The sequence below is a fragment of the Staurois parvus genome, unplaced genomic scaffold (assembly GCF_062004578.1).
Source record: "Staurois parvus isolate SC_StPar_1 unplaced genomic scaffold, SC_StPar_1.0 ptg000299l, whole genome shotgun sequence".
Taxonomy (NCBI): Eukaryota; Metazoa; Chordata; class Amphibia; order Anura; family Ranidae; genus Staurois; species Staurois parvus.
This window is the reverse complement of record NW_028318095.1, coordinates 15,736,782-15,764,755: the sequence shown is the minus strand read 5'-3', so window position 1 is coordinate 15,764,755 and position 27,974 is coordinate 15,736,782. Positions and strand designations below refer to the sequence as shown.

General features: G+C 42.9%; 1 protein-coding gene across 2 annotated transcripts in view; it reads left to right on the top strand.

Moving 5' to 3' along the window:
• Positions 1-1,233: 1,233 nt before the first annotated feature.
• The window catches only part of LOC149457913 (uncharacterized), a 29,255-nt gene continuing 2,514 nt past the window's right edge, over positions 1,234-27,974 (top strand). For both annotated transcript variants that reach the window (XM_089682955.1, XM_089682954.1), the window contains exons 1-8: positions 1,234-1,298; positions 8,982-9,572; positions 12,336-12,923; positions 14,626-14,701; positions 18,833-18,951; positions 21,179-21,280; positions 21,538-21,770; positions 26,085-26,157. In XM_089682955.1, coding sequence (XP_089539081.1) covers positions 8,985-9,572; positions 12,336-12,923; positions 14,626-14,701; positions 18,833-18,951; positions 21,179-21,280; positions 21,538-21,770; positions 26,085-26,157 — 1,779 coding nt within the window. In that variant the 5' untranslated portion in view covers positions 1,234-1,298; positions 8,982-8,984. The remainder of the gene's footprint in view (positions 1,299-8,981; positions 9,573-12,335; positions 12,924-14,625; positions 14,702-18,832; positions 18,952-21,178; positions 21,281-21,537; positions 21,771-26,084; positions 26,158-27,974) is intronic.

Below are 27,974 nucleotides of genomic sequence, written 5' to 3'. Positions count from 1 at the left end.
GCTGAACTCTGGCATCAGCAAATATTGACTAATACAAGAGTCATGTGTATCCTTCCTTGAATCTTTGTATTTATTCCAGATCTATGCAGTAATTCAGTGTTCAACTTTGTCTCTGCACAGGAGCTTCCTGTAATATAGACTGGTCACTGCTACTCTCTCTCCTGCATTGTGACTGGTCTTGTCTCCGCCCCCTCCCATTGTTTTTTGCAGGCAGCCTATAGTGGGTGGAGACTGGGGGTCCAATCCTACATCTCTCTTCTGTGTACAGCACTGTGATGGTATCATTGCTACTTTTACAAGGTAATATATGGGTTTGCAAAGGCATTTGGTGCACACAGAGTGGATTTATATCCTTTTTGGCTATTATTGAATATATTCAAATAAAAGCTTTTCTGCCCAGTGTTCAAAGAATATTTGTTCTAGGCAAAAACAAAACATTGTAATTCTTATTTTTTTTTAGGATATAGTACAGATAGGTTAAATCGCTGTCAGTTTGATGTTTTGCTATCCATGTAACAGCAGGGAAATGTATCTGCCACCCAGTCTATTTCACTATTCCAATGCTCGTGTGTGTGAAGAAGGTTCGATGGGTCTGTAAAGAAAATGGAAAAAAAAATTATTTTAGTGCTTCGAAGAAAAAAAGCTGAATTTTCAGCTGTTAGTGAACTCAGCTTTTGGTTGCTAGGGATGTGGCATCCTTAGCAACGGCGTCCTTAGTAACCAATGCCACGCCCCCTGCAGCACTCGTCTGCTAGCTCGTGCCAGGGTTCTGGCCGCAGACTGGAGCTCCATATTTGACATAAAACATGTGACCTCCAGTCCACTTTTTTTTACATGAACTTTAATGTAACAAAAAAAAACAATGGCCGCAGGCTGGAGCTCCACTCTACAGGAAACATGTGACCTCCACTGCACTTTTTAAAAAATAAACTTTAATGTTACAAACAACCAATGGCTGCAGACTGGAGCTCCACTCGACAGGAAACATGTGACCTTCACGTCCTCGAGATGTGTTTATTGGTTGTTACACATCTTTTTCAAAAATGGTGGAGTGGAGGTCACATGTTTCCTATCGCGTGGAGCTCCAGTCTGCGGCAATTGGTTATTTGTAATATTAAAGTTCTTTTTTGAAAAAAAAAGGTGGAGTGGAGGTCACATGTTTCCTGTCGAAGTGGAGCTCCAGTCTGCAACCAGACGCTCTTGCTAACCAGTGAAGTGATTGTGTCATGTGACCTCCTGGAGCGGAAGGGGAAGGTACGCGGGAGGATTCAACTGGGAGCTGGACATTTTTTAAACGGGTGAGGAGTGTGATGGTGTACGTGTCCCGATTGTTTACGTTCTTTCTCCCGGCTTTGTCTGACGTTCAGTAGTCTGGGGTCATTCATTTGCTGACAATGGACTGAAGAGTAGTAGGAGGATACAGCCGACACCAAGTGTATTCTGTCTTGGGTGTGTGACCCCACTGGGGAAGAATGTTCCCTCACTTCCTGTCCCTGTGACACCCCTTTCCAGAGATGTGGTTGTCCCCTGTACAGGATGGCACACAGCCATAAAGACACTGTCAGGAGCTTTACATTGCCTCAGAAATGTCATATATTGCACCTTACTGGTCCCCAGATGTGATGGCTGCATTAGTTTTCTTTTAACAGGTTTATCCTGATCCTTTATTATCCCTGGGAATATCACCCCTCTCACCCTGCCTACATGCCCTGCTTCATGAGATGTATAGACAGCAATGGTTGTCACCCAGGCTGGACTTCAAACAAGTCTGCCCCTGTATCTGCCTATGACACGGTGGAATGATGGGATCAGTAGTTCACACAATGAAGACAAGCTTTGTGCATTCTAGGCTCCATTCACATGTCTGTGTTGCAGTGATGTGTGCTCTGTGTTAGTGCTCTGCAGTGTGCTATTCATTTTAAAATTGCATCACAAAAAAGCTCTGACGTGTCGCAGTGCGCTATGACCCACGGGAACACCCTGACGTGTCGCAGTGCACTATGACCCACGGGAACACCCTGACGTGTCGCAGTGCACTATGACCCACGGGAACACCCTGACGTGTCGCAGTGCACTATGACCCACGGGAACACCCTGACGTGTCGCAGTGCACTATGACCCACGGGAACACCCTGACGTGTCGCAGTGCACTATGACCCACTGGAACACCCTGACGTGTCGCAGTGCGCTATGACCCACGGGAACACCCTGACGTGTCGCAGTGCACTATGACCCACGGGGACACCCTGACGTGTCGCAGGAAAAGGTGTACGTTCATCTTCTGATGTTTTGTTGTGTCACCAGCTCTTTGCATCCGAATGGACGGAGGCTTAAAGTGCTTCTAAAGGCTCAAGGTGTTTTACCTTCATGCATTCTATACAGATGACATTCTATATCCTTCTATGCATGAAGGTAAAACACCTTCTGTGTGTAGCTGCCCTCAACACTTAGCTGAGCCCCATCCAGATCCAGCCATGTCCATGAGAGCCTCAGTTCTCCGGGTACGCTCACTCTGATTGGTTGAGGCATCAGTGGGAGCTATTGGTGGGGAAGTGGCGGACCTGCATGAAGCCATGGGATGACCATCATTTAAAAGCTCCTGGCTGTTCTAGCCCTGGAGGGTCTAGAGTAGGGTTTCTCAACCCTTTGTCAGTCAAGGCACCCTTTAAAATGGACAGTCCCAAGGCACCCTATTCTAAAATGTGAAAAATGATTCTAATAGTGTTATATAACGCAGCAACATCCATACACGTAGGACACCAAACATTAGAGGTGACTTATTCTTCCAAAGCAAATACACTTTTGCACAATGGTACTGACTAGTATTCCAATGTTTCTCTTCTCCCTCAGTTTTTCTCCATCACTGTGCTAATGTGACCCCAGCACTGATGGAGAGGGGCAGGGGGAGGGTCAAACTAGGATGCTGTGCAGACAGGTGACATCCTTCTTATCAACTGATGATGTCATTGGTTGTCAGGAGGCCGGTGACTAGAAGGTCGTAATGGTGCACAATGAAAACCTGTGGCTTTGTATAACTAAAAGGCAGGATTGTTTCACCCGCTGGCTTGTATACAAGTTTAGGACAATTTTTGGACATTTTGCCAAGGCACCCCTGAAGAAACCTCAAGGCCCCCTGGTTGAGAAAGGCCGGTATAGAGGATTGCTGAAAAGCAGAAGAAGAGGTAGAAAAGGGGACATAAGGTTGACAGAATAGCGGACTGAGTCCCAGATTTGTAACCCTAAGTTCACACCTATGCGGCCGTGCGGGCCACGTTTTCCTCGGACACGAGAGCCCATTCATTTGAATGGACTCCCATGCCCATGACACGCAAGGAAATACAGTTGTGTCCAAAATTATTCAACCCCCACTGAAATTGAGTGTTTTGGCCAGTTTGACATTGCTTTTGATCATTCAGTCATCTTGCTTACATTTACATTAAAGAGGCACTTGTAGGTCAGACAAATATAACATAACAGTTATAATGAAATAACCACAAATGTCTTTTCTGTGCTCACAGCATTATCAGTTTTATTCAACCCCCAAGTGACATTCAATCTTAGTACTTAGTACAGCATCCTTTTACAGTTATAACAGCTTTTAAACGTGAAGCATAGCTTGACACAAGTGTCTTGCAGCGATCTACGGGTATCTTCGCCCATTCTTCATGGGCAAAGGCCTCCAGTTCAGTCACATTCTTAGGCTTGCGCACTGCAACTGCTTTCTTTAAGTCCCACCAGAGGTTCTCAATCGGATTTAAGTCTGGTGACTGCGATGGCCACTCCAAAATGTTCCAGCCTTTCCTCTGCAACCATGCTCTAGTGGACTTGGAGGTATGCTTGGGATCATTGTCCTGTTGAAAGGTCCAACGTCTCCCAAGCCTCAGGTGTGTGACGGACTGCATCACGTTTCCATCCAATATCTCCTGGTACTGAAGAGAATTCATGGTACCTTGCACACGCTGAAGCTTCCCTGTACCTGCAGAAGCAAAACAGCCCCAAAGCATGATTGACCCTCCACCATGCTTCACAGTAGGCAAGGTGTTCTTTTCATCATAGGCCTTGTTCTTCCTCCTCCAAACATAGCGTTGATCCATGGGCCCAAACAGTTCTAATTTTGTTTCATCAGTCCACAGAACACTATCCCACAACTTTTGTGGTTTGTCCACATGGCTTTTGGCATACTGCAGTCGACTCTTCTTATTCTTTGGAGACAGCAAGGGGGTACGCCTGGGAGTTCTGGCACGGAGGCCTTCATTACGCAGTGTGCGTCTTATTGTCTGGGCTGAAACTTCTGTACCCACATCTGACAAATCTTTTCTCAGTTCCTCAGCAGTCACACGGGGACTTCTCTCCACTCTACGCTTCAGGTAGCGCACAGCAGTCGAAGTCAGCATCTTCTTTCTGCCACGACCAGGTAGCGTTTCAACAGTGCCCTTTGCCTTGAATTTGCGAATGATGCTTCCTAAGGTGTCTCTTGGTATGTTTAACATCTTTGCAATCTTCTTATAGCCATTGCCCTTCCTGTGAAGAGAAATCACCTCTTCTCTTGTCTTCCTGGACCATTCTCTTGCCTTCACCATGTTTGTAACCACACCAGTAAATGTCTAGAAGGAGCTGAGTATCACAGTCATTTTAAAGCTGCCTAATTGGTGCTTATTATGCTTGATTGCTGCTCGGTGACATCCACAGGTGTTTTCAATACCTGATGGAAAGCACCTGTATGAACCTCTGTTCTTCAGAGTGGTAGTCTTTAAGGGGTTGAATAATTGTGGCAATGAAGAAACCACATAAGAACCATTTACTACTGTATTACATAAACAATTGATGTCATTTTAGTTGCATTTGGGTAGTTACAACGTCCTTGTAGGATTTGATTCTGAATACAATTCCAAATGTACACTATAGTCCCTAAACCCCTTTACAGCATTGGGGGTTGAATAATTTTGGACACAACTGTAAGTCCCTGCACTACTTTGGAAAATGCAGTCCGCACGGCAATCTCGGTTCCCAATACGGTTGTGTTTCCCAGTGCGGGCGGAGTGCCATTAGAACTAATGGCACCCACCCGCAGGTCCACATGTCTCTGCGGGTGGTGCGGCTGCACGGATTTTTGTGTGGATCCGCAGCGGCACACTCGTAGATGTGAACTGGAGGTAAGCTATGAATCATAAGGGGGTTGAGGTATGAGGGGCAGAGCCACAAAAGAGCCGTCATGGGGATTGGTACACAACTGGGAAGCTCCAAGAGTACCCAAAGGGGACATCTTTGGTGGCACAAAGCAGGGTGAGTTGGGAAATTGGTGCCGCTATGTAGCATTTTGACATATTGGGGACCTCCAAGTCTACCCCACGGTCTTGTGGGTATATAAGGTAAGATGTGATACTCTGGGGCGCTTCTAGGCCCAAATAAAGGAGAGGATTGTATTCTGCATAAGACACAAAAGATGTCCTGCAGTGATATAAGACTTTATGCGGTATGGTTATTTTAACTGCTTGAATGCAACCGATCCACGATGAAGAGGGGAGTGTGGTCAGCTTTTAATAGGAAAGCAGAGGCACTGGCAGGTACACCAGTTATTTCACACAAAGGGAGCAATACAAAGAGAACAGAATACCTTTTCATACAGGTAAATGGTACTTATCACAAATATGAAATGTTGCGTTTGCATATTCTTTACCCACTTCACAGCCGCGCTGTAGCTGAATGATGGGTACACGGTTGTCCAGTTCTGGGAGGGCGTCATATGATGTCTTCCCATAACGTACACCCCCAGTGGTCTCCATGATCGCTGTGTCTTACGGACACAGCTGATCACATGATGAGGTAGAAGGCCAATCACAGCAGCCTTTTACCACATGATCAGCTGTGTCCAATGACACAGCAGATCACCAAGTAAATACAGTTGCCGGTTATCGGCAGCGCTTTCCTCATATTGTCACAGCGTGAGGAAAGTACTGCCGATAACCGGTAAATGTCACAGAGCAGATCGGCACTGATGATCAGTGCCGAAAGTCAGCACCACCCGTCAGTGTTGCCCATCAGTGCCGCCTATCTGTGCCCATTATTGCTGCATATCAGTGCAGCATCATCAGTGCCTCCTCATCAATGCCCACCAGTGCCACCTCATCAGTGCAGCCTATCAGTTTTGCCTATCCGTGCCACCTCATCAGTGCCCATAAATGCTACCTATCAGTGCAGCCTCATCAACGCACATCAGTGAAGGACAAAAATTACCTGTTTGCAAAATTTTATAATAGAAACAAAGAAAAGCTTATTTTTTATTTTAATTTTTTGCTCTTTTTTTTGTTTACAATGCAAAAAATAAAACACCTAGTGGTGATTAAATACCACCAAAAGAAAGCTCTATTTGTATGAAAAAAATGATAAAATCTGGGAAGCACAGTGGCTAAATGGTTAGCACTTCCGCCTGGCAGTACTAGGGTCGTTGGTTCGAATCCCAGCCATGGCACCTCCTGCCTGGAGTTTGCATGTTCTCCCTGTGCATGCGTGGGTTTCCTCCGGGTGCTCCGTTTTCCTCCCTCACTCCAAAGACAAGCTGGTAGGTTAATTGATTCCTGTGTAAAATTGTCCCTTGTATATGAATGTGAGTTAGAGACCTTAGATTGTACGCCCCTTGAGGGTTAGGGACTGATGTACAATATCTATGTAAAGCGCTGTGTAAATTGACAGTGCTATATCAGTACCTGAAATAAATAAATAAAATAAATAAAAATTTCATATGGGTACAGTGTTGCATGACTGCACAATTGTCATTCATAGTGTGAAAACGCTAAAAATTGGCCTGGGCATGAAGGGGGTAAAAGTGCCGGTAGGCAAGTGGTTAATGCATTCTTTGCATTAGGCCCCTTTCACACGTGCAGACCAATGGGGTCTGCCTGTCCCTTTTTCAGGTGAACCCAGTCGGTCCATCCATAGACTTCTATGAACCGGTGGGTGTCAGTGGCCTGTTGTCCGCTGGCATCTGATCCTATCCTGTATGCCAAGAATAGACAGATGGGGATCTGTTCCCCATCCGTCCAGCAGATCAGAATGGATGACAATTGGGTGGAAATGGACAGACGGTCCGTTTCCATCCAACTGTCCCATTGAATTCAGCGGGCAGTGTCTGTGTCCGCTCTGCAGCAGCAGAGTTGACAAAGACCTGTCATCCGCCTGCTCAGCGGAGAGATCCCCCACTGAGCAGGCAGATCACGCTGATGGACCCGCCCCATCTGAAAGAGGCCCCTAAGGTGAAAAAATTCCAATACTAGTACCTCTCACCCCTGTCCCTACACCTACCTGAGTTTTGTATCAATCCAGAGCTGTGCCCAGCTGCAGGTCCTCTTTCCGCTCTCTCCCTGCTCTCACAGGCTTTCATGAGAGCAGCGGGAGCCTTTGGGTCCCCCCAGACTGATAATGCTACTGCCCAAAGGTGCCCCCTGTGTTCCTTCATCCAGAATGGAGTCACTAATACAGGAGGTGCATTACTGGTCAGATCACCAGGTGAAAACAGGACAAAAAAATCCTAAAAAAAAAGAAAACTAATGCAGCCAAAACATCTAATGATCGGTAAGCCAGGTTTAATACGACCTTAAATGCACACATAGCCTTGAATAAAGAAGAAAAGTTGCTGCATCCCAGAGCGCCCAGTGTATGAATGATGGCCATCAGTCAGAAAAGAAGAATCACTACAAACAGCAGACTGAGATTGAGCTCTGCAGTCACTTTTGCAACAGTTGTTTTCTTATTCCAGCTCACAGTCCTGCACAATGTCCTTTTGTCTCTTTCGGTCAGTTGACTGTCGACTGCACATATGCTTATCAGGTGATGTTTTCCCGGAAACTGTTACATCATCATAACTTTGCTACTGTACCTCGCAACATGGCAAATAGGCAACTTCAGTTACAGAGACACCAGCTAAGTGGCATCAACAATTTGCCCTCTTTGAAGCTCAGTAAGCTCTGACATGACTGCGTATTACTAGCCGTGCTTGCAGTGAATGATGAAAGTGTGGCTTCCCACCTATTAGCTAGGTGTCTCATCACACAGCGGAAGCAAAAGTATGCACAGTGACCACAGAGCTCGCTGGAGGCATGGTTCTGATGACTGCGCTGTAGCCGTCATTCTGCTATAGCCCGCTTGTCAAGTGGTTAAAGGAGAAAACATTTTTTAAAAAAGCGTTGGCTTTGATAGTAAATTGGTAATGTATCTTAGCTTTGTTATTTTGTTTGTGCTGTGTTATTATTGAATGCTGAGATTGTTTATTGATGTTTTAACCTTTGATGGATATGTTTTGATTATGCTGTTATCCTTATATGTGCGTAACGCTGTTATCATACCATACATTATGCTAAAACTTTCTTAATGAAAAAAAAATGAGCTAGTGCTTAAAGAGTATGTATAGCCAACATTTCATATTCCTGACCTGATAAGGGCCTGCTGTAAAATGTACCTGTACGTGAAAGTCTGTTCTCTTTGTATTGCTTCCTTTGTGTGAAATCCCTGGTGTTCCTGCGAAGTCCCTTTGCTTTCCTATTCAAAAACTGACCATACTAAGCATGAGAGCACAGCGTGGTCGATTCTCTAGCTGTGCTGGGAACTTAGCCTTCTCTCCTCCAATGATCAGACTTCTGCTTTTGGGTTGACATCAGGACAGAAGTAAAGGGGAAATGTTGACACTAGTTCTCGTGACAACCAGGAATTTCTTCTTGCTTCTTGTTTTGGCTACAGAACAGTAAGTGAAGGGAAATCTCCCTTATGTAACACACATGACAAAAACAACTGATGGGTTATAACCCTCCCCTCTATCCAAATTTTTTTTAAAGTTCTGCCTTTAGTTACACTTTAACTTTCTGGGGTCTTTGTATTGTTAAGTGAGTGCATGTTTTCTGGCACATAGTCAGCTACAGTCTACATTGGTTGTTCTGCCCTTGTCAAACGCAGGATAGCCCTTTCTAAAAATAAATCTTTGTGTTTTGTAGGTGATGGCTCTTCCAGACACCAAAAGGAGGTCGTCTGGCTGGAAAGGCTCCAAAACTGCCTTTCAGGAAGAGGATGCCATAAACCTTCTAAAGGAATTTGCAGACTTGAAGCGTAAAGAGAGGGAAAATGACCCTGAAGTGAAACGTGTAAAGAACAAATATAAACTCAGGGCCTCAGCTTATCCATCTCCTGGGAATATTTTACACACTGGACGCCAACTTACACGCACTCCTGGCGCTGGGGTTCTGCCTCTTCTCCCCTCACAGAAATTTGAGCCTCAAAAACCCAGAGATGATTCTTTTAATCAATCAACATCTCTTCCAGTGAAAGAAATGGACAACCTAGTCCTCTCTGGCAAGCAGCTGCCACGCACTCCTTTATCTACTAAGCCTGAACAATGGCATGTACTGAGGGAGATTCAACCCAATGTCAAGAATGTCAGCAGCTTCCAGAGACTGTCCCAGGCTGTCAACAACATGGTTCTATATAACACAACTGAAATTATAAGTAATGTAGAGGAAGTACAAATATCCAACCCTTTGAAGGACCTAGAGAATGAGATTCCGATGTCTGAGATCAGTGCACACAAAGTGAGTTTTTCATTGACTTTACATGTACATATGCAAACAAATAACACAGTGATAGTGAAAAGAGTGGTGCACACACTTATCAGTGATAAACTAATATGATAATGTTAAATAACATATATCTAATCCAAACAATATGCCAAAAAAAACCCCAAAAAATCATTAATGTGTAGGAGAGAACTGTTCAAAGTTATCTCCTACACAATGATTTTTTGTGGATTTGAGTGGCAGCAAGGGATTGTATGACATTGATATTTATATTTATTAGTATTTATAAATATTTATTTTTAACAGTTTTACATTTTTAATTACATTTTAATTAAGTACACTTACATTTTTAATTAAGTTTTTGCACCTAGCGCGATATTTTGTGTTTCACTATAGATTTTTGAAACACATACTTATTTATTTTATATGTACATAGGCTGCTAAGGTAACTCAACATTTTGACAGATTTAATAATGTGAGTCAAAGGATCAACTATATAAATATTTTTTGGTCATGCTCCCAGGATATCTTTTGTAATTGTCTCTTTTATTAGAGTTTAAAAGTAGTATACAAGTTACAGGATAAAAAAAAAACTGCAAAGAAGGGTTTAAGTTTTACAATCTGCAATACATCCATTTTAGTCATACATAGGATCTTTTGGTGTTTTTCACATGCCAAGTCGTCTGCAAGACCTAAAGGGGTTTATTTACTAAAGCTGGAGAGTCCAAAATCAGACTCCCTTCTGCATAGAAACCAATCAGCTTCCAGGTTTCATTGCCAAAGCTTCATTGAACAAGCTGAGGTTAGAAGCTGATTGGTTTCTATGCAGAAGGGAGTCTGATTTTGGACTCTCCAGCTTTAGTAAATAAACCCCAAAATGTCCAGACCTGTTCTTAGTGCATAATTATGTATGTTTGCTTGCATTAAATTGGTAAATCTTTTATTTATATTTTTCTAAAAAAAAAAAAAAAAATAGAGAAAGACAATAGAGGGGGATAGCAACAGAAAAGGCAAGAATAAGATTGTAAAACAAGGGTAATAGAATAGTGTCAGTCGAAAACACTCATCATAACAGCTGTAAGAGCATACTAAAGAAGTCTTCAATTAAGAATTTGGAACATATTGGACTATGTACTATATCATGTCCTGCATTTTGCTATAGGTGTTTAAAGGTATCAAAAAGATTTTGGGTAGTCCAAAAGCTGAATGATCCTATGGTTCCCATGTTTGATAGAATGTTTCCAAGCTATCCCATATTTTCCTTATTTATATCAGAAATAGATTTTATTAAACAAAACAAGGTAACCCAGAAATCACAAGCCTCACATAAAAAGAACAAAATATACAGTAGGTACACACATATGTACATGGAAGTAGCTGCGAAATCGAACGACTGGCATATTATAAGCTATTGACACACTGGAATGGCAAAGACTGTAATATTTCACACTACCATGAAGTGAGTACATCAATTATCCCATATTTTCGTCGTGAGATAATCCTAGGATTTTTGAAGTATCATCTATGCCAACCAGATAATTTATGGATTTTGATTCACTCCAGGAGGAACTATAATCATATGGAATACTGTGTCAACATACTGCAGGTCTACTGTAGGTGGCAAAGTGGTCAGAAATCTTCTGTGGTGTGTTAGGTTCTTGCATTTAACTCCTGCAAGGGACACTATCTGCAAGAAGGTGTGTGTCTGTCTGTCTATTTTTTAAGAAGCTTAAATGCGACTGTTAGGTTTAGTGTCCGTGACCAAACTAAGCCAGTAGGTTTTGCAAGTGACATTAGACAGCAAGCTTTTATGCTGATATCAATGGGACCAGTCATCCATGGTCTACAAATATGGAAAATTATGTCTTAGCAGACCTCCCATAATAAGTAATCTGTTCCTTAGCATTTTTGTTCCACTTGGACCAGGCTTGAGTGCATTTTCCTTGTCAGTCAGAAATGTACTTCATTGAATCTTGTGATGTCCCAGTTTGGTACTGAAGTGGACTCTTCAAAGGGAACCTGATATTACAGGAAGATGGGAGCTGTCACTGGTGACTGTTCTTCATGGGCTGATGTCAATGGAGGTATTCTTATACACAGCATTTCCTAACAAACTGCTTTGCCTGCATTTCAGACTCTCGTCAATAGAACATGCTGAATCCAAAGAAACAACGCAAAGCAAGTGAAACGTAGCCCTTAGATGTCTGTGTGTCCTACTCAATTAAAGTCAATAAGATTTTGCTTGTCTGCCCTTGAAATATGTTTCAAATGCAGGAAAGAAATGCCCATTGACATGAACCCTTAAGGAGCAGGCTTTTGGGCTCTCGAATGTTCTTAAACTGGTCAGCTGTATATGTTCTGCAGCATTTTCAGGCTTCATCAGTGGAAAAATGCAGAGATCTGGGATGATGTGCAGATGGCAGTAATGCACAGCAACCATTCAAAAAAAACATAACTGATCTGACAGCACTGAACTGGGATTTAGTTGCCATATGCTGCTGTGCATATTTTTGTTACTCTTTGCATTATTATTATTATTACTCTTTGGCTTATTAAATGATGCTGTTTGCCAAAATCAATGAAACCTGAAAAATACTGTAGTTTACATTTTCAAAAGACTACAATATGAACATGCAAGTTCCACATATAGTAACTTGAATATTCTTAAAACAGATTGGACAAATCAAAGGTCCCAGTAAGCTGAAGTGCCTTAAAAACCAACTGGGCTAGTACTATTATAGGGTCTTTCTTTCTGATTTATGTCTTTGTATATTGCAGGGGATGGTTCTTCCTGACACCAAGAGGAGGTCATCTGGTTGGAAATGCTCTAAAACTGCCCTTCGAGAAGAAGATGCCATAAACCTTCTAAAGGAATTGGCAGAGTTGAAGTGTAAAGAGAGGGAAAATGACCCGGAAGTAAAACGTGTAAAAAAACAATATAAACTGAAGGCCTCAACTTACCCATCTCCTGGGAATATTTTACACACTGGACGCCAACTTCCTCGCTCTCCAGGCCCTGGGGTTCTACCTCTGCTCCCCTCACAAAGATTTGAGCCACGAGAACCTCGAGATGAGTCATTTGAACAACTTAGTTCTTTTTCAATTCAAGATGTGGACAACATAGCCCCTTCTGGCAGGCAGCTGCCACACACCCCTTTATTTGCTGAGCCCAAACAATGTCATGTGCAGAGAGGGATTCACCACAATATCCAGATAGTAAACAGTATACAGAAACTGTCACAAACTGTTAATTCAGTAAGATGTAACACAACTCAAATTCTAAATAATGATGAGGATTTAAACATGCCTGACACATTGGAAGACCTAGAGAATAAGAATCCAATGTCTGAGATCGGTGCACACAAAGTGAGTCCTTTCATTGAGTTTACTCCATGTATGTAGGCTGCTTATTTGTGGGGTAGCTTAAATACTTTTGAAATGATTTTGCTGCTCTGCTTCACCCTATTAAAACTTAAGAATATCCATCTTACTCCCTAGTACATTTCCAAGATTTTAAAACTTAAGCTATAGCCACCAGTATTGTATGGCGTTTTATTGCTTCCACCAGGGTATGTAAATCCATGTATAGCTGTGTCTGGGTAAATGGTCAGAATTTTTCCCATGAGGGACGCTGTCTTTACCGAGACTTGTTTTTCTCTGGATGCTCTAGTTTCTTCAAGAATCTCAAATCATACATTAGCGTGCAATCTCCTTGCAAAAGAAATTGATGATTTGTCATATGAACTGAACTGAGTAATAATCTAAAGTCATGGGAAATAGAGCCCTGGTAGACACCCTTATGACAAGAAATAAATCATATCCACAGCATTTCCACATCTCACCATGAACTTTAAATTTGAAAAAGTTTTCCAAGCAAGTCTAAAATGTACTTCTTTTAATCCTGTGATTTGCCAGTTCAGTACTGAAGTGGACTTGTCTCTGGGACAGACACATAAGGCCTTATGCATAAGAGCGTATGAATTTATGCCCCAAATATGCTGGATTTTTTTTGCTAGAACTTGGCACATTTTTGCTCGTATTGTGTTGAGCATCTATGCACTCTGATGGCCAGAATATTATTTTTTTTTGGCCATTGGAATACATTTATTCTCATACGTGTGTATTTACATGTGTATGTGTGCAAATTATGCTCATAAGCTATATTCTGAACAAAGTTTTGGTGTGTTTTTGTTTTGTTTTTTAATGTCTATAAATGCTGCTTTTTAAAATTCTGGTCCAAACGCCTGATGTGCATGGCCAGAGAAGCTAAATAAAAGTGCTTTTAGAGGCATGAAAAACTGTACACTTGTAAAAGCAGCATTTTTGTATACACGTGTGCATGAAGCCTAAAGCAAACATGAATACTGCTAGTGTTTAGGTGTAAACCCTGACTTAGTTTGCTAAAGCAGCAAATGCCATCCATTTTCCATAAAATACGGTTTGTACTTTTTGTTTAATCTTTGATATTTACTCAGATACTCCTAGAAGTGGCAATCTCCTCATGTCTGTAACACATGGAGTTAAAGCGGAATTTCACCTAAAAGGGGAAGTTCCACTTGTTTGCCTTCTCCCACCCCCCCTCCACTGCCACATTTGGCACTTGTTGGGGGGAGCGGGTACCTAGTTTTGACAGGTACCCACTCCCACTTCTCAGTAAGTTCTCCGCAGCGATCTTTCGCCCCTCCTCTTTCCCCCCCACAGCTTTCTGGTGCACAGGTCCCAGAAGACTGCGGGACCAATTGCACAGCTTGTGCATGCGCAGTAGGAAACTGGCATCTTTCCCAAGATGCCAGCTCCTCCACCCGAAGCCAATTGAAGTATCAGCTCAGGTCTGGATCCCTGGACAGGTAAGTGTCCTTATAGTAAAAGTCAGCAGCTACAGTACCTGTAGCTGCGAAATTGCAGTTTTTTTGGGTGGAGACTGGAGCGCCATTTTAAAGTATGGAAGCTTATTTATTTATATTTTTGTAGACACCGGTGTGTATACAGAAGGCTTCAGTTTGTACAGAAGATGAAATGTAAGTAAATATTACCCTCTTTTTTTTTTTTCTTTTTTTTTTACTTTTAGGAAACTACTGAAGAGGTGAAGGTCTTGAGCCACGAGACATGTAATATCAGGAGAATAAGTGAACTACCTGTTCAAGGCAAGTATTTCTTCATAAAGTAGTTACTAGATACAATGTTCATGTGCTTATGCATTCAATTTAAGGTTTAAATTTAACAAATTAAAATAACAGTATTAACAATATTTAATATGAAAATTTTAAATTGACGTAATCTGGCATCTTTCTAATCCCTGTTCATTAAATTTTAAGATAGATAAGTACATTTCCTGCATTATGCCATGATGTGTTTCTTTGTTTTTGTTTTGTTTTTTGTTTTTTTGCCAAATGCAGTTTAGCTAACACTGAAAGTAGTGTCCCTTCCTAGTAGTGGCAGAAGGATATAAAGAGTGGCACTGCCTTCCGGTCTACTTTTGTTTGTTTTAGTTGATGAACTGGTAATTGAAGTACAATGTCTGTAAAGCCCCGTATACACATTTAGAATATCAGATGACTGATCGTCCGTTTTTTTTGGGCATGCTAGTCTCATATCAAAAGTGAAGAGGTTACTAAAGTTACGACAATTCTTGGCGGAATAAAAATTCTGAAGAATGGTAATGTATTTGTATTTTATTTTTGGCCGACGACTGTACTGGTTAAATGAAAATCGTACAATAAAAATTTTCGTGCTTGTCCCTTCTATTTTTTATTTTTTGAACGATTGCTGTGTACTAATGATCAGATTCGTATGATAGCGTAATTTTTCGTATGATATTCTGATCATGTATACGGGGCTTTATACAGTTTATAAGTTCATCGCAATACCAGATTTTCAAGTTGGTGCTTGAAATGCCATTCCAGATCTAAACCAGGAACTGTGGTAGAGGATGATCACTTCCGTTACTCAGTAACCCATAGCAAGCAATAAGGATATGTCTGTCTTTTGCTGATCCTATAACCGTAAACAGTTGGTTAGATGCTCTGATTTACTAATTATCCCACTGCTTTACTGAATAAACCTGTATTTATCACATAAACAAAGAACAGATGTTTCACTCCAGAGTGGCAGTGTTTATAATACAAAACCTGTTCTGCAGACAACAGAGTAGAGCCTTGAATACCAAGGGGGAGATTTACTAAAACTGGAGCGCACAGATTGTAGTACACCTCAACCGCTTCCCGTCAGCCCTATAGCAGAGATACTGTTACAGGGCGGCACTGGTGTAAAAAATCACGTGTGTATGTGTGTGTATATATGTGTGTGTGTGATATTGCATTTCCAAGTAGGGGGCGCGTGCCCTACCTGCGCCGCCATTTGCGGCCGCAGCTGTCAATCACCGGGTCCCGGCCAGTGATTACTCACCGGTGCCAGGTTATTTCCAACGATCTCTGATGGGGAGTAGGACTGTTTTGTTTACTAACAGTTCTCCTCTCTGTCAGCTCGGGCACACTGCTTTGGATGGGTGTGCACAGCACAGCCATCCAATGCAGTGTGCTTACAGTGAAGCACACTGACACGGCCCCCTATGTAAAACACTCCCAGCACACATGATCGCCCCTCATGTTAACCCCTTCCTGCCCAGTGCCAATAGTACAGTGTCTGTGTTTTTTTTTTTTGCACTGATCACTGTATTGGTGTCACTGGGGATGTCAGTGACACCAAGTCAGTTCTCCCCAGTGTCAGAATAACCACTGCAGCCCCGCTATACATTGCTGATCCCCGCCATTACTAGTAAGAGAAAAAAAATCCAGTATCTATACCGCCATTTGTAAATGCTATAACTTTCACTTACACCATTTAAGTTACACGTATTGGGATTTTTGTTTTTAGCAGACGTAACAAAATAAATTTTGGGCTAAATTTATGACGAAATTTGATTTTTTTTTAAAATTTTTACTGGACATGTTTAATAGCAAAAAGTCACAAATATACCCGTATTTTCCGGCGTATAAGGCGACTGGGTGTATAAGACGCCCCCCTAATTTCCCAGTTAAAACATAGGTTTTGGGCTATACTCGCCGTATAAGACTACTTCCCTTCCGAGGCAACACCATTTAAAAACATCAGATTTTTTAATTGAAATGGTTATGACTTACCGGTACTTAAAATCCTTCAAAATCCTCATATTCATCCTCTGACATCATAAGTTCATGAATGACATCTTGTGATACATTTGTAAGACAGTCATCATATGGATCAAATTCCAAATCAGATGGTTACCGCTGGATGTGCGGTAATACGGTAGCTTCGGCTACATACAGTATACAGTATATACGGTGAGCAATGTATTCTACTAATGAATACAAAGCCTGCTCGGATTGGCTGAGGTTGTGACATCATCAGCCCACCTCTCTGACTCAGCCAATCCGAGCAGGCTTTGTATTCATTAGTAGAATACATCACTCGCTGTGATTGGCCCAGTGTATACTGTATGTAGCCACAGCTACCGTATATACATGCATCCAGCGGGCTGATTACCGTAGGGACGTACCGGTATGTTTTGAAACAGTTTGGCTCAGCGCAGTATACTGTATATACCTCACATCCAGCGGGCTGACAGATTAATCTGTCATAGGGACATTTGTTTTGAGCCAGCTTGGCTCAGCACGGTATACTGTATGTACAGTATTACCACACATCCAGCCAGCTTGACCCAAACAAACTCAAGTTTCACATTTTATACCCCGCGTATAAGACGACCCCCAATTTTTGGGGTATATTTTAAGCATAAAAAGTAGTCTTATACGCCAGAAAATACTGTCGTTTTTTTTTTCTCAAAAACTGTCAGTCTTTTTTTTTATAGCACTAGCACAAAAAATAATAATAGCTTTTATCTTTCATTTGTAACCTACTTTATGAATAGAAAAATCAGAAAGGAAGCTAAATTAGGTGGAATTTCTCCATTTGTTTGAATGACTATTTTCTTTAAAATATAGGACTTTGGTTGTAAAAGCTCAAGGTTTTTTACCTTCTTGCATTTTAATGCATGAAGGTAAAAAACCTTCTTTGCAACAGCCCCCCTAGACCCCTAATACATATCTGAGCGCCATCACGATCCAGGGATGTAGCCGTGGCTCTCCAAGGACTCTCACTCCTCATTGGCTGAGACAGCAGCGGGAGCCATTGGCTCCTACTTCTGTTAGTCACAGCCCGTGAGCCAATGAGGTGAGGGAGGGGGCAGGGGCAGGCCGCGGCTCTGTGTGTGAATGGACATGCAAAGCAGTGGCTTGGGAATGAGCTTGCTTGGGTGCCTCCATAGCAAGCTGCACTCAGAAGGAGGGAGGAGCCAGGAGCATCGGCTGGGGATCTGAGAAAAGGAGGATCAGGGCTTCTCTGTGCAAAAGCATTGCACAGAACAGGTAAGTATGACATTTGTTATTTTAAAAAAATCCTTTTAATATAATTTGTAAAGTGGTTGTAAACAACTTATGCAGTTTAAAATAGAAATGAAAGGCAAAACCTGTTGGTTTAGATAGAAAAAAACATTATAAATACCTTTTTTCCCCTTTCCCTTTTTTGTATGTGATCATATACTCTCTGTTCTCAGCTGCATAGGAGCTGGGGGAGGAGAAACAGTCGTACACTGAGCTTGCCAGTGAAAGGCTGTGTGGGTGGGGGGAAGGGTCTGCAGAAGTGTGATCATTGGAGGAGAGCAGGCTGAGTTCCCAGCACAGCTAGAGAATCGACCACGCTGTGCTCTCATGCTTAGTATGGTCAGTTTTTGAATAGGAAAGCAGAGGGACTTCACAGGAACACCAGGGATTTCACACAAAGGAAGCAATACAAAGAGAACAAACTTTCACATGCTGTTACCATGTGTCCTTCTGCTTAGTGTGGTCAGTTTTTAATAGGTAATCAGAGGGTCTGGCAGGAACACCAGGGATTTCACACAATGGAAGCAAAACAAAGTGAACAGGATACTTTTCATATAAGTACATGGTACAGCAGGCACATATCAGGAATATGAACTGCTGGGTTTACATATTCTTTAATATGTAGTACAACGTGCAAGGCATAAGTGGAAAGTGTAGGTAGCCATTGCAGTGAATTGCATTTCAGTTTACAATCGCCGTTACTGATAAAAAAAACTGATTGGTTGCTATTGGTTATTGACATTTGCCTTGTAGCGTGAACCTAATGTTTTATGCTTCTGTTTTGACAGTAAGAGATTGTAAGAGAGTGTATATGTGTGTTAGATGTGTTGAAATAGTTTCATGTATATTTTGGTGCAGGGTTGAATCAAATGCGTATTTCAGGAGTATTAAAAAAGATGCCTGGCTATGAGTGCCGCAGTGAAGACCTGGAGTTCCTGACATACATGAAAGCTCAGGAGAAAGCTAATGTACTGAAGGTAACCAAACTACCTCAAACACACATTTAAACCTTTTGCTGTCAAAGCAAATTTTTTTTTCTCATTTTTAGCATACATGCTAAAATGCATATTTTTTACATGTTGCACATAAAACACTATATATTTTCTGAAAGAAGAGGACCCATAGAATAAAAACATGATGATTGCAGTTTTTTCATGTTGTGTGTTATTAGTGCAACTGTTTATCAAATCCATATTTTCATTAAATATATTCAAATTAATATTAGTGCACACAAATACAATAAAATATCTGTTCTGTGAATATAAAAGATGAGAATGCAGTAAATGGATGCCAAATATGTCAAAACTGCATATGCCTGCAACACGGCAACAGACAATGGCATAGGTGATGTTTTAAAAGCCTTTACAGGACATAATCTTAGAGTCAACCATAAATGGTGGTCCTAGAATTATTTGTCTAATTCTCTCTCTTTATGGAGACATTGGGGGTCTTTTGGTCCCATGAAGCCTCCCCTGCAATCAGGCTACTCTGATCAAGGACCAAAAGATGACCAGGGGATAGCTGTAATTGAAATGTACGCCAGAACCCACTAATCCTGGGGAGGCGTGTCCAAAATATTAGTGCGCCAAAGAACCAAAAAATACTAATCTGACACTGGCTAATATAAAAGGTTATTTATTTATTATAAACATGTAAAAAAAAAAAAATGTAATTTGGCCCAGTGTCTAGTACTCCTTCCCTCCTTCCCTCCTTCCTGTCAACTCTGACCTACCTACCCTGGTTGTTTGTTTTACCCGGCTGTCCTAGCCTGAAAGTAATTATCCCCAACAAATATGCAGACAACAATCAAAGCCTGACACTTCTTGTAATACCCACCCCCTCCATTCCAACATCCTTAGGAAATGTAGATGGGAGAGGTGTGTTAGAAAAGTTACTTTGATCCCCCAAATCTTTTATTCTGTAGTTTCAAAGCCTTGTTGCAAACAAATCTTGTGATCTCTGTGAAGAACTCACTGGCACCTGTGGAGTACCTGATCTACACCCCAGCTCCCTAACCTAGAAACTCTCCACCTACTTGGTCACTTGCCTCTGAATAACATCTATGGCTGCCTGGCTGTGGTGTGCAGTGAGCCCTCATAGACTTTCGTGGAGTCATACTCTGAGATATCTGAAGTATGGCCACATTCCAGTCTATAGGGTTTCATGGCATAGACACAGCCAGCGTTGAAGAATATTGCAGTGGTGGTTGTGGCAGTCATTCTGGGAAGCAAGCAGCTGGGAGGGGATTTTTGGATCAGTTTAGGTTAGCAGGGATAGGCAAGGTAGACATATAACTTACTAAATGTTGATGTAACAAAAAGACTTAGACATCCTTTGTAGAATTTGTAACCGCTATCAGGGTGGCCAGGCCAGAGATTTGGTCTTGGAGATCCTTACTATTAGACACCAGTAGGGGAGTCAACACTGGTCTTTAAAGTGTTACTAAACCCAGGACCCTGCATTCACTATATCCAGTCTTTCACAGTACACAAAAAATGGAAATGCAATTATTTTAGTAAGTATAAACTGCTAAATACCTTTTCTCATCAGTAGTATATAGCAGTCTTGTGACTTCTATCAGTGTCCATCTGAGCACTGGTTAATCTTGTAGGAGGAGTTTTCATTCTCCTCTGATTGTCCTAAGAAGCTGCATAACCCCTGACCCTCTGTCTGGACAGTGCTGATTGGCCCTGTGCCAATCACATTTCCTCTATAGCAATAGTAACCAAGCAGAGCATGTACAGACTTTCCACTGCTGCTCTAACGATGGCAGATGGATTGGGGACAGTAGAAGAAGGGGGGGATCAGAGAAGACAGGATCAAACATCTTTTTTACACAATGCGGAGGATTAACCCCTTAGGTTCCACAGTGAGTATAACAAGCATGCTTTACAGCATATACAGACTGATTTTACTGTTGTGGGTTTAGTAACACTTTAAATCCAGTTTAATGCAGAAATTAACCCCTGTTGCACACCTGTTCAGATCAGCAAAGTCCTTTGCTCTTGTGTTGCCTGTCCCTCTGACAAACAATGTAGGAGTGTGTGTGCAGAGTACAGGAACCCTGAATGCTAATGCACAAATGAAGCAGTGGTCCTCCAGTATAAGATCTAGCCTGGGGCTATCTACATTATCCACATATACTGTGAATTGGTTAACAGAATGTAAAAAAAAAAGCATAACTGAGCTTGACTTATTTTCTAGACAGAGTTACTTTGTTTAAGAAAGGATCTTGCAGCAACAACGCAGGATAAAGAACTGGTCATTGCCAGGAAGGAGAAGATTGAGAAGGATATTCAAAGAATGGTAATATTATTTTACACCTTGGTGTTCATTTTCATGTGTTTGAAACATGTCTCAGTGCGCATTATACATTGCGCTTTTAATGATTTGATGTGCCTTCTGATGTGTGTGGATGCGTACAAATATATTACTTGACATTCCCAAACAAAATCAAAAAGTACAACGTATAGGCGTGTACAGGCATTTACGAGCATGTGTATCTTGTAAAGCCATTGTCCGTCGGTTTTTTTTTTTCTACCTTTTTGTTTCTTTTCTTTTAGAAATTGGCCTATGATAAGACTTTGCAGCTAGGAAGAGCCTTCCTGAGCAGGACTGGGGATGCTGCTAGTGTCCAGGGTCTGACTCCTGAAGATGTTCTTAAGCAGTTAAACCATTTAACCATTCAGAGTGTACTTCAGGAGGAGAGGGCTCAACTACTGACTGCCAAAAAAGAAGCCATTAGAAGACAAGAAGAAGCAGCCAGTGTTACAAGACATTTAGAGGACACAAAAAGGTAGACCTATCACTTTATTAACTTCCATATTAATAAACCTTACGTGGCAGCCCTGCATATTACGCTAATTCTCAATTTCAGAAATGCTTATTTTTCTTTTAACCAGTGGTTTTAGTATATTTAAAGAAGAACTGCAGGGGGAAAAGTTTATATAAAATCTACAGGGTAGCAAATAGTTACATTTGAAGATTAGCTAAAAGACCATGTTACATGCAGTTCAATTAACTAAAGAATTTGTATCCCTTTTTGTTGGGCGACCGATTTAATTTGTTATCTGAAAGTTAATATTACTTCAGACCCTGCTGCCTTTTATACGGCCAAATTTGATCCAATGCTGCCACGTCTGCATGCTAACTTACTCCATTGGCATTCGCTCACATTAACTTGGTTTGGCCATTGCAGTGCCCTGAAAATGACGCTGTTGCTGAGGGTTCTATATTTGATGCAGGCTTTTACCTATACGGCTACCTCCCTCGTTCTTTAAATATGTCAACTCTGGGAGTTTGTCTGGTCCCATTAAAAAATGTGCCTTCAACTCCAGCTTTTTCATCTCCCTAAAATCTGGGGTGGAGAGGGCCTCCTTGGTGTGCGAGCCTATAATTGAGAGGCTCATCTCGCTAGGTTGACTGACTAGAATTGTCATGCTGAGGCTAAGCACTGAGATGGATTTCCCTGCTGCCCTCCCCATAGTTCCTATTTTGGGTAACCTGTAATTTTAACTGGTATTCAGAACCCCCAGTTCCAATACCTGGCGTCCAGTGGCCATCTCCACCTTTGGGACTTTCTGGGGTCACGTGACAGTCTCTCTTCCACTGCTCATTCCTTCGCTTCCATTGGACTTCTGATGTGGTCTACAGCTTTGGCACTTCCTCCACCAGTGCTCCCATTCTTCAGACATTTGCCATCAGTTCACAGAGCTGGAGAGTATTTGCCACAGGAGAGAACAAATTTGCAAAAGCCTATCATGTATCTTGCCATGATATGACTAGCGGCACATTTTACCCCTGCTTTTTTCTCTAAGTGGGAATCCGACCTTGCTATGCAGTTTACTGACTCACAAAAGGAGAATGCTCCATTTTGCCCAGAAATTTTTTATAGCCACGAAGGTCCAAGAGACCAGTTATAAAATTCTGACTAGGTGGTATAGGGGGCCCACGACCCTGCATCATATTTTCCTGCAGGTACCTGATACGTGCTGGCAATGTGGTGATGAGGTTTTGATGCTCCACATTTTTGGGGATTGCATGAAAATCGGATCATTTTGGCAGGTGCTGGCTGGTACCATCAAACACCTGACTAATGTTGATTTGGTGGGTAACCCCGCGGCATACCTGCTGCACCTCACGCTATGACCCATTCAAAAATACAAGGCCCTTCTCTCCATACAGTTAATAAATACGACCAAGGAGTGCATTCTCTTGTGCTGGAGGTCTGTGCACACATTTCGGATGCCAAACCATGCCTCCTTCATCAGCTGATGGTTTGGCCTCCGAAACACGTTCTGATTGGACACAGCATCCTAGACATCTGACAGCTCCTTTTGACAGATTGAATCTCCCTGTAGTTAGCCTTGATTCCTGCTTCGGCTTCACAGAACTTTTTCCAGCGGTTCTACAACTTTGGACTGGGGGCTCCACACTGAGCTTGTCACCAGTGATATCTGTGCGTGCTGTACTTTCATTTTACCCCTTTTATTGAATAAACATTGCTATTGGTAGCTTGGTGCCTCTTCCCCCCCAACTCTCCTCTCCTGTGGGGAAAGAAAGAGAATTACACATTACGATTCAAGTAAGCATAAGCATCTGCAATTTGGACAATATTTAGTTAGCCAGGATTTCGGTTTTAAACATCTGTATTCGACAAACCTGAGCTAGAGCTGAATGCTGCTTTGTGGCTTAAACAGATTTGTTCAGAGATTGCCAACTGTTTTGTAAATGCTTGTTACAACCGATGCGCCTTAAAGTAGCATATCCAATCAAAGATCAAACCTCACCTGTGTTTTCTGAGCAGCAGCCCAATGTAAAGAAGAATATAAACATTCACCTCTACTGCTGTCTGCACAGTCAAATGCCAATTTAGTCAGAATGAATGGCAAGCTGACGTCTGTGTACATTCCACACTTCTGGGACTGTCAAACTCATCTGTTCCTTTGCAGAGTTAATAGATTCCTCATTCCGACCCCTATATCATTACAGTACCAAATAATTATGTAGAGGTCCAGGGCCAGTGGGGGACCAGGAGATCGACACTCCCAGAAGTGTTGATTTCTGCTTAGAGTTTGGTCAGATACCTCTTTATCAGAACAGTGTTCAGAGTAGAAGAGGTACAGTAAGTGTTCACATTCCTCTTTGCAAGTGCAGCATTACATATGCAGGCTATACATGGGTAAACTTCCCAACGATTTTTTTATCCGAAAATCGAAAACGTCATTTGCTCTGATGGTGCCATCAATGATTTCGAAAATCGGCCAACTAAGTCATAAAGTTCACCCCATATAACAGGTGAAACTTCTGTTCCTCCCAGGTCATGGCTCATGCCCATATTCTTTTTGGAAAAACGATTGTACAATTTGACCATCATTGAGTCGAAAATCTGTAGTTTTTCGCAAATTTTCCAACATGCCCGATCACTGAAAAGGGGAGGGGCCACGAAATTGGCCGAAGCCATTGACCCACTAACAAAGTGAAAATCGGCCGATTTATTCTTAGGTCTGATTTTTGGACGAAAAATCGGTCGAATTTCGACCAATGTATGGCCGGTCTTAATGACACGGTTTAACCATTTGTCACCCGGCCAATGGCCGTTTGGCGGCGGCAAAAGTGCTTCTGCATGCCGGGTGCACGCCATTTGGCGTGCTCCCGCACATGCTCAGTTCGCGCAACTGCAGAGCGGCACAGCAGCGCGATCTGTCACCGGCCGTGTACCTCGGACACGGCCGATGACAGATCCGAGTACCGGCTCCCGTTGCTGGTACCATGTGACCTGCTGTGACCAATCACAGCAGGTCACATGACAGTTGTATACAATGGATGGCTTCATTCATGCCATCCATTGTATACTAGTGCCTAGCTGTGAATGGTCACAGCAGGTCACATGCACATGTCATGTGATTAGCTGTGACCAAATCACAGCTAAGCACAAAAAAAAAAAAACTGAATGAATCGATTTCATTCTGGTAAATGCTTGCTTATAGCAAAGTAATTCTTTGCTATAAACAAATTGTGTAAAAAAAAAAAAAAAAATACTGATCACTTCCCCAAAGTAGTACAATGTTACTATGGTAACATTGTACTACTTTGGTCATAGTAAAATATGAAAAAAAATCTTTAAAAAAATGTAATAAAAAATTAAAAATAATAATAAAAAATAAATATATATATATATATATATATATTTTTTTTATACTGTCACCAGTCAGTGTCCCTGTTCACTGCCATGCCAGTTATATGATGATGCTGTACTGCATTGGTGACAGTATGTAAAAAAAAAAATTGTGAAAATAATTTTTTTAATTTTTTAATTTTCCAAAAAATTATGACAAAAAAAATACAACTTCAAAAAACTCGCCATGCCTCTTATGAAGTACGTCGGACTGTCTACTCTGCAAAAAGGGGTCATTTGGGGATATCTGTACTATTCTGACATTCTTGGACCTCAAGAAATTAGATTGGCCGTCAGTACTTCAGGATTGATCAATATTCAGATCTATACCATAGTTTGTGAACTCTATAACTTTCCTACAAACTAAAAAATACATTCTAATTTGGGTTATTTTCACCAAAGACATGTAGCAGAATACATCTCGCCCTAAATTTATGAAGAACAATTATTTATTTGTAAACTTTTATAACAGAAACAAAGAAAAACGTGTTTTTTTTCAAACTTTTTGGTCTTTTTTTGTTAATTTAGCAAAAAATAAAAACCCCAGCGGTGATTAAATACCACCAAAAGAAAGCTCTAGTTGTGTGAAGAAAATGATAAAATTTTAGTTTGGGTACAATGTTGTATGACCGCGCAATTGTCATTCAAAGTGTGAGAGCGCTGAAACGTGAAAACTGGCCTGGGCAGGAAGGTGTAAAATTGCACAATATCGAAATGGTTAAATAAACAATGCACCTGACTGTTTGTAGTAAAACTGCCTCAACTTCCAAGTACACCTTCCTTTGTCAGTCCATTATATTGCAAATCTGAAATTGTGACTTCCAAAAACATTTTGCGTCTCTAGTTAATTCACAGCCAACAAGTTGAGCACATTGGAGTCTCGACAAGCTGCAGCAAAGAGAGGTAATGTTTCCTAATCTTCTTGTTTTACAGTTTACTGATATCTAAAATTGAATCCCATGAGAAATGTGTCAACTCAGCAGAAGAGAGACTCCAACATCTAAATGTAAGATCACGTCTTTTTTTTTTTTTTTATTACATCTCTTTTGCCTGCAGTATAGTAATACACACTCTTTTCTCCCTCTCTCTCCCCTCCCCCTCTCTCTCTCCCCCCCTCTCTCTCTCCCCTCCCCCTCTCTCGCCCCTCTCTCGCCTCTCTCTCCCCTCTCCCGCCCCTCTCTCGCCTCTCTCTCCCCTCTCCCCCCCCTCCTCTCTCTCCCCCCCTCTCTCCCCCTCCCCCTTCCTCTCCCTCTCTCTCTCCCCTCTCCCCCTCTCTCTCCCCTCTCCCCCTTCCTCCCTCTCTCTCTCTCCCCTCTCTCCCTCTCTCTCTCTCCCCTCTCTCCCTCCCCCCTCTCCCTCTCTCTCCCTCTCTCCCCCCCCTCCCCCCCTCTCCCCCCCCCTCCCCCCCCCCTCTCCCCCCCTCTCTCCCCCCCCCCTCCCCCTCTCCCCCCTCCCTCTCCCCCCCTCCCTCTCCCCCCCCTCCCTCTCCCCCCCTCCCTCTCCCCCCCCCTCTCCCCCCCCCTCCCTCTCCCCCTTCCTCTCCCTCTCTCTCTCCCCTCTCCCCCTTCCTCCCTCTCTCTCTCCCCCCTCTCCCCCTTCCTCCCTCTCTCTCTCCCCCCTCTCCCTCTCTCTCTCCCCCCTCTCCCCCTTCCTCCCTCTCTCTCTCTCCCCCTTCCTCCCTCTCTCTCTCCCCCCTCTCCCCCTTCCTCCCCCTCTCCCCCCCCCTCCCCCCCTCTCCCCCCCCCCCCCTCCCCCCCTCCCCTCCCCCCCTCTCCCCCCCTCTCTCCCCCCTCCCTCCCCCTCTCCCCCCTCCCTCTCCCCCCCCTCCCTCCCCCCCCTCCCTCTCCCCCCTCCCTCTCCCCCCCCCCTCTCCCCCCCTCCCTCTCCCCCCCCCTCTCCCCCCCCCTCTCCCCCCCCCCTCCCTCTCCCCCTTCCTCTCCCTCTCTCTCTCCCCTCTCCCCCTTCCTCCCTCTCTCTCTCCCCCCTCTCCCCCTTCCTCCCTCTCTCTCTCCCCCCTCTCCCTCTCTCTCTCCCCCCTCTCCCCCTTCCTCCCTCTCTCTCTCTCCCCCTTCCTCCCTCTCTCTCTCCCCCCTCTCCCCCTTCCTCCCCCTCTCTCTCTCCCCTCTCCCTCTCCCTCTCCCCTCTCCCCTCTCTCCCCTCTCCCCTCTCCCCCACCGGACATATGTGAACAGGCACCATAGGAAGCAATGCTATCTCACATATCATGAGGATTGCATATATGTGAACCGGCACTCAATGGACTATGGGTGTGATAACCAACTGGCATTGAACCTGTGATCCATTGATTACAGACATAATGTTTTGCAGGCTCCTGTGGGAAAAAATAATAAATGCACTTTTTTTCCTGCAAAAATATATGCATTTCATATTTCCTTAAAGGTGAACTTGGCATTTAAAGCAGTGCTATAGTTCATTAATACTTGCAATTACACCCCTCTAGCAAAAATCTCCCTCTCTCCTAACCAAAGCAAGTATCCCAACCCCCCCTTCCATAGCAATGATCTCCTCTTCCCACAGCAGAATCACACCAAAGCAAAGATCCTCCCCAGAATTCCCTTTCCAGCTTACAGATTTCCCATACAGCGTGGCAAGAAAAGGCCTTCTTTTTGAGGTTCTCCTCAGCTGTGTCACGTGACCTGTTGGAGCCAATAAGGAGCCTCCCTTGGCTTTCAGTGGAGCCGCAGTATCTGAAGTCTGTGCTGCAAGCTATGGAACACAAAAAAGAAAAATGGCATCGCAGCCTCAGACCCTCACCCTGATGTAGATGCATGGCACATGCCCTTGGTGCCAGACACCCTTGAT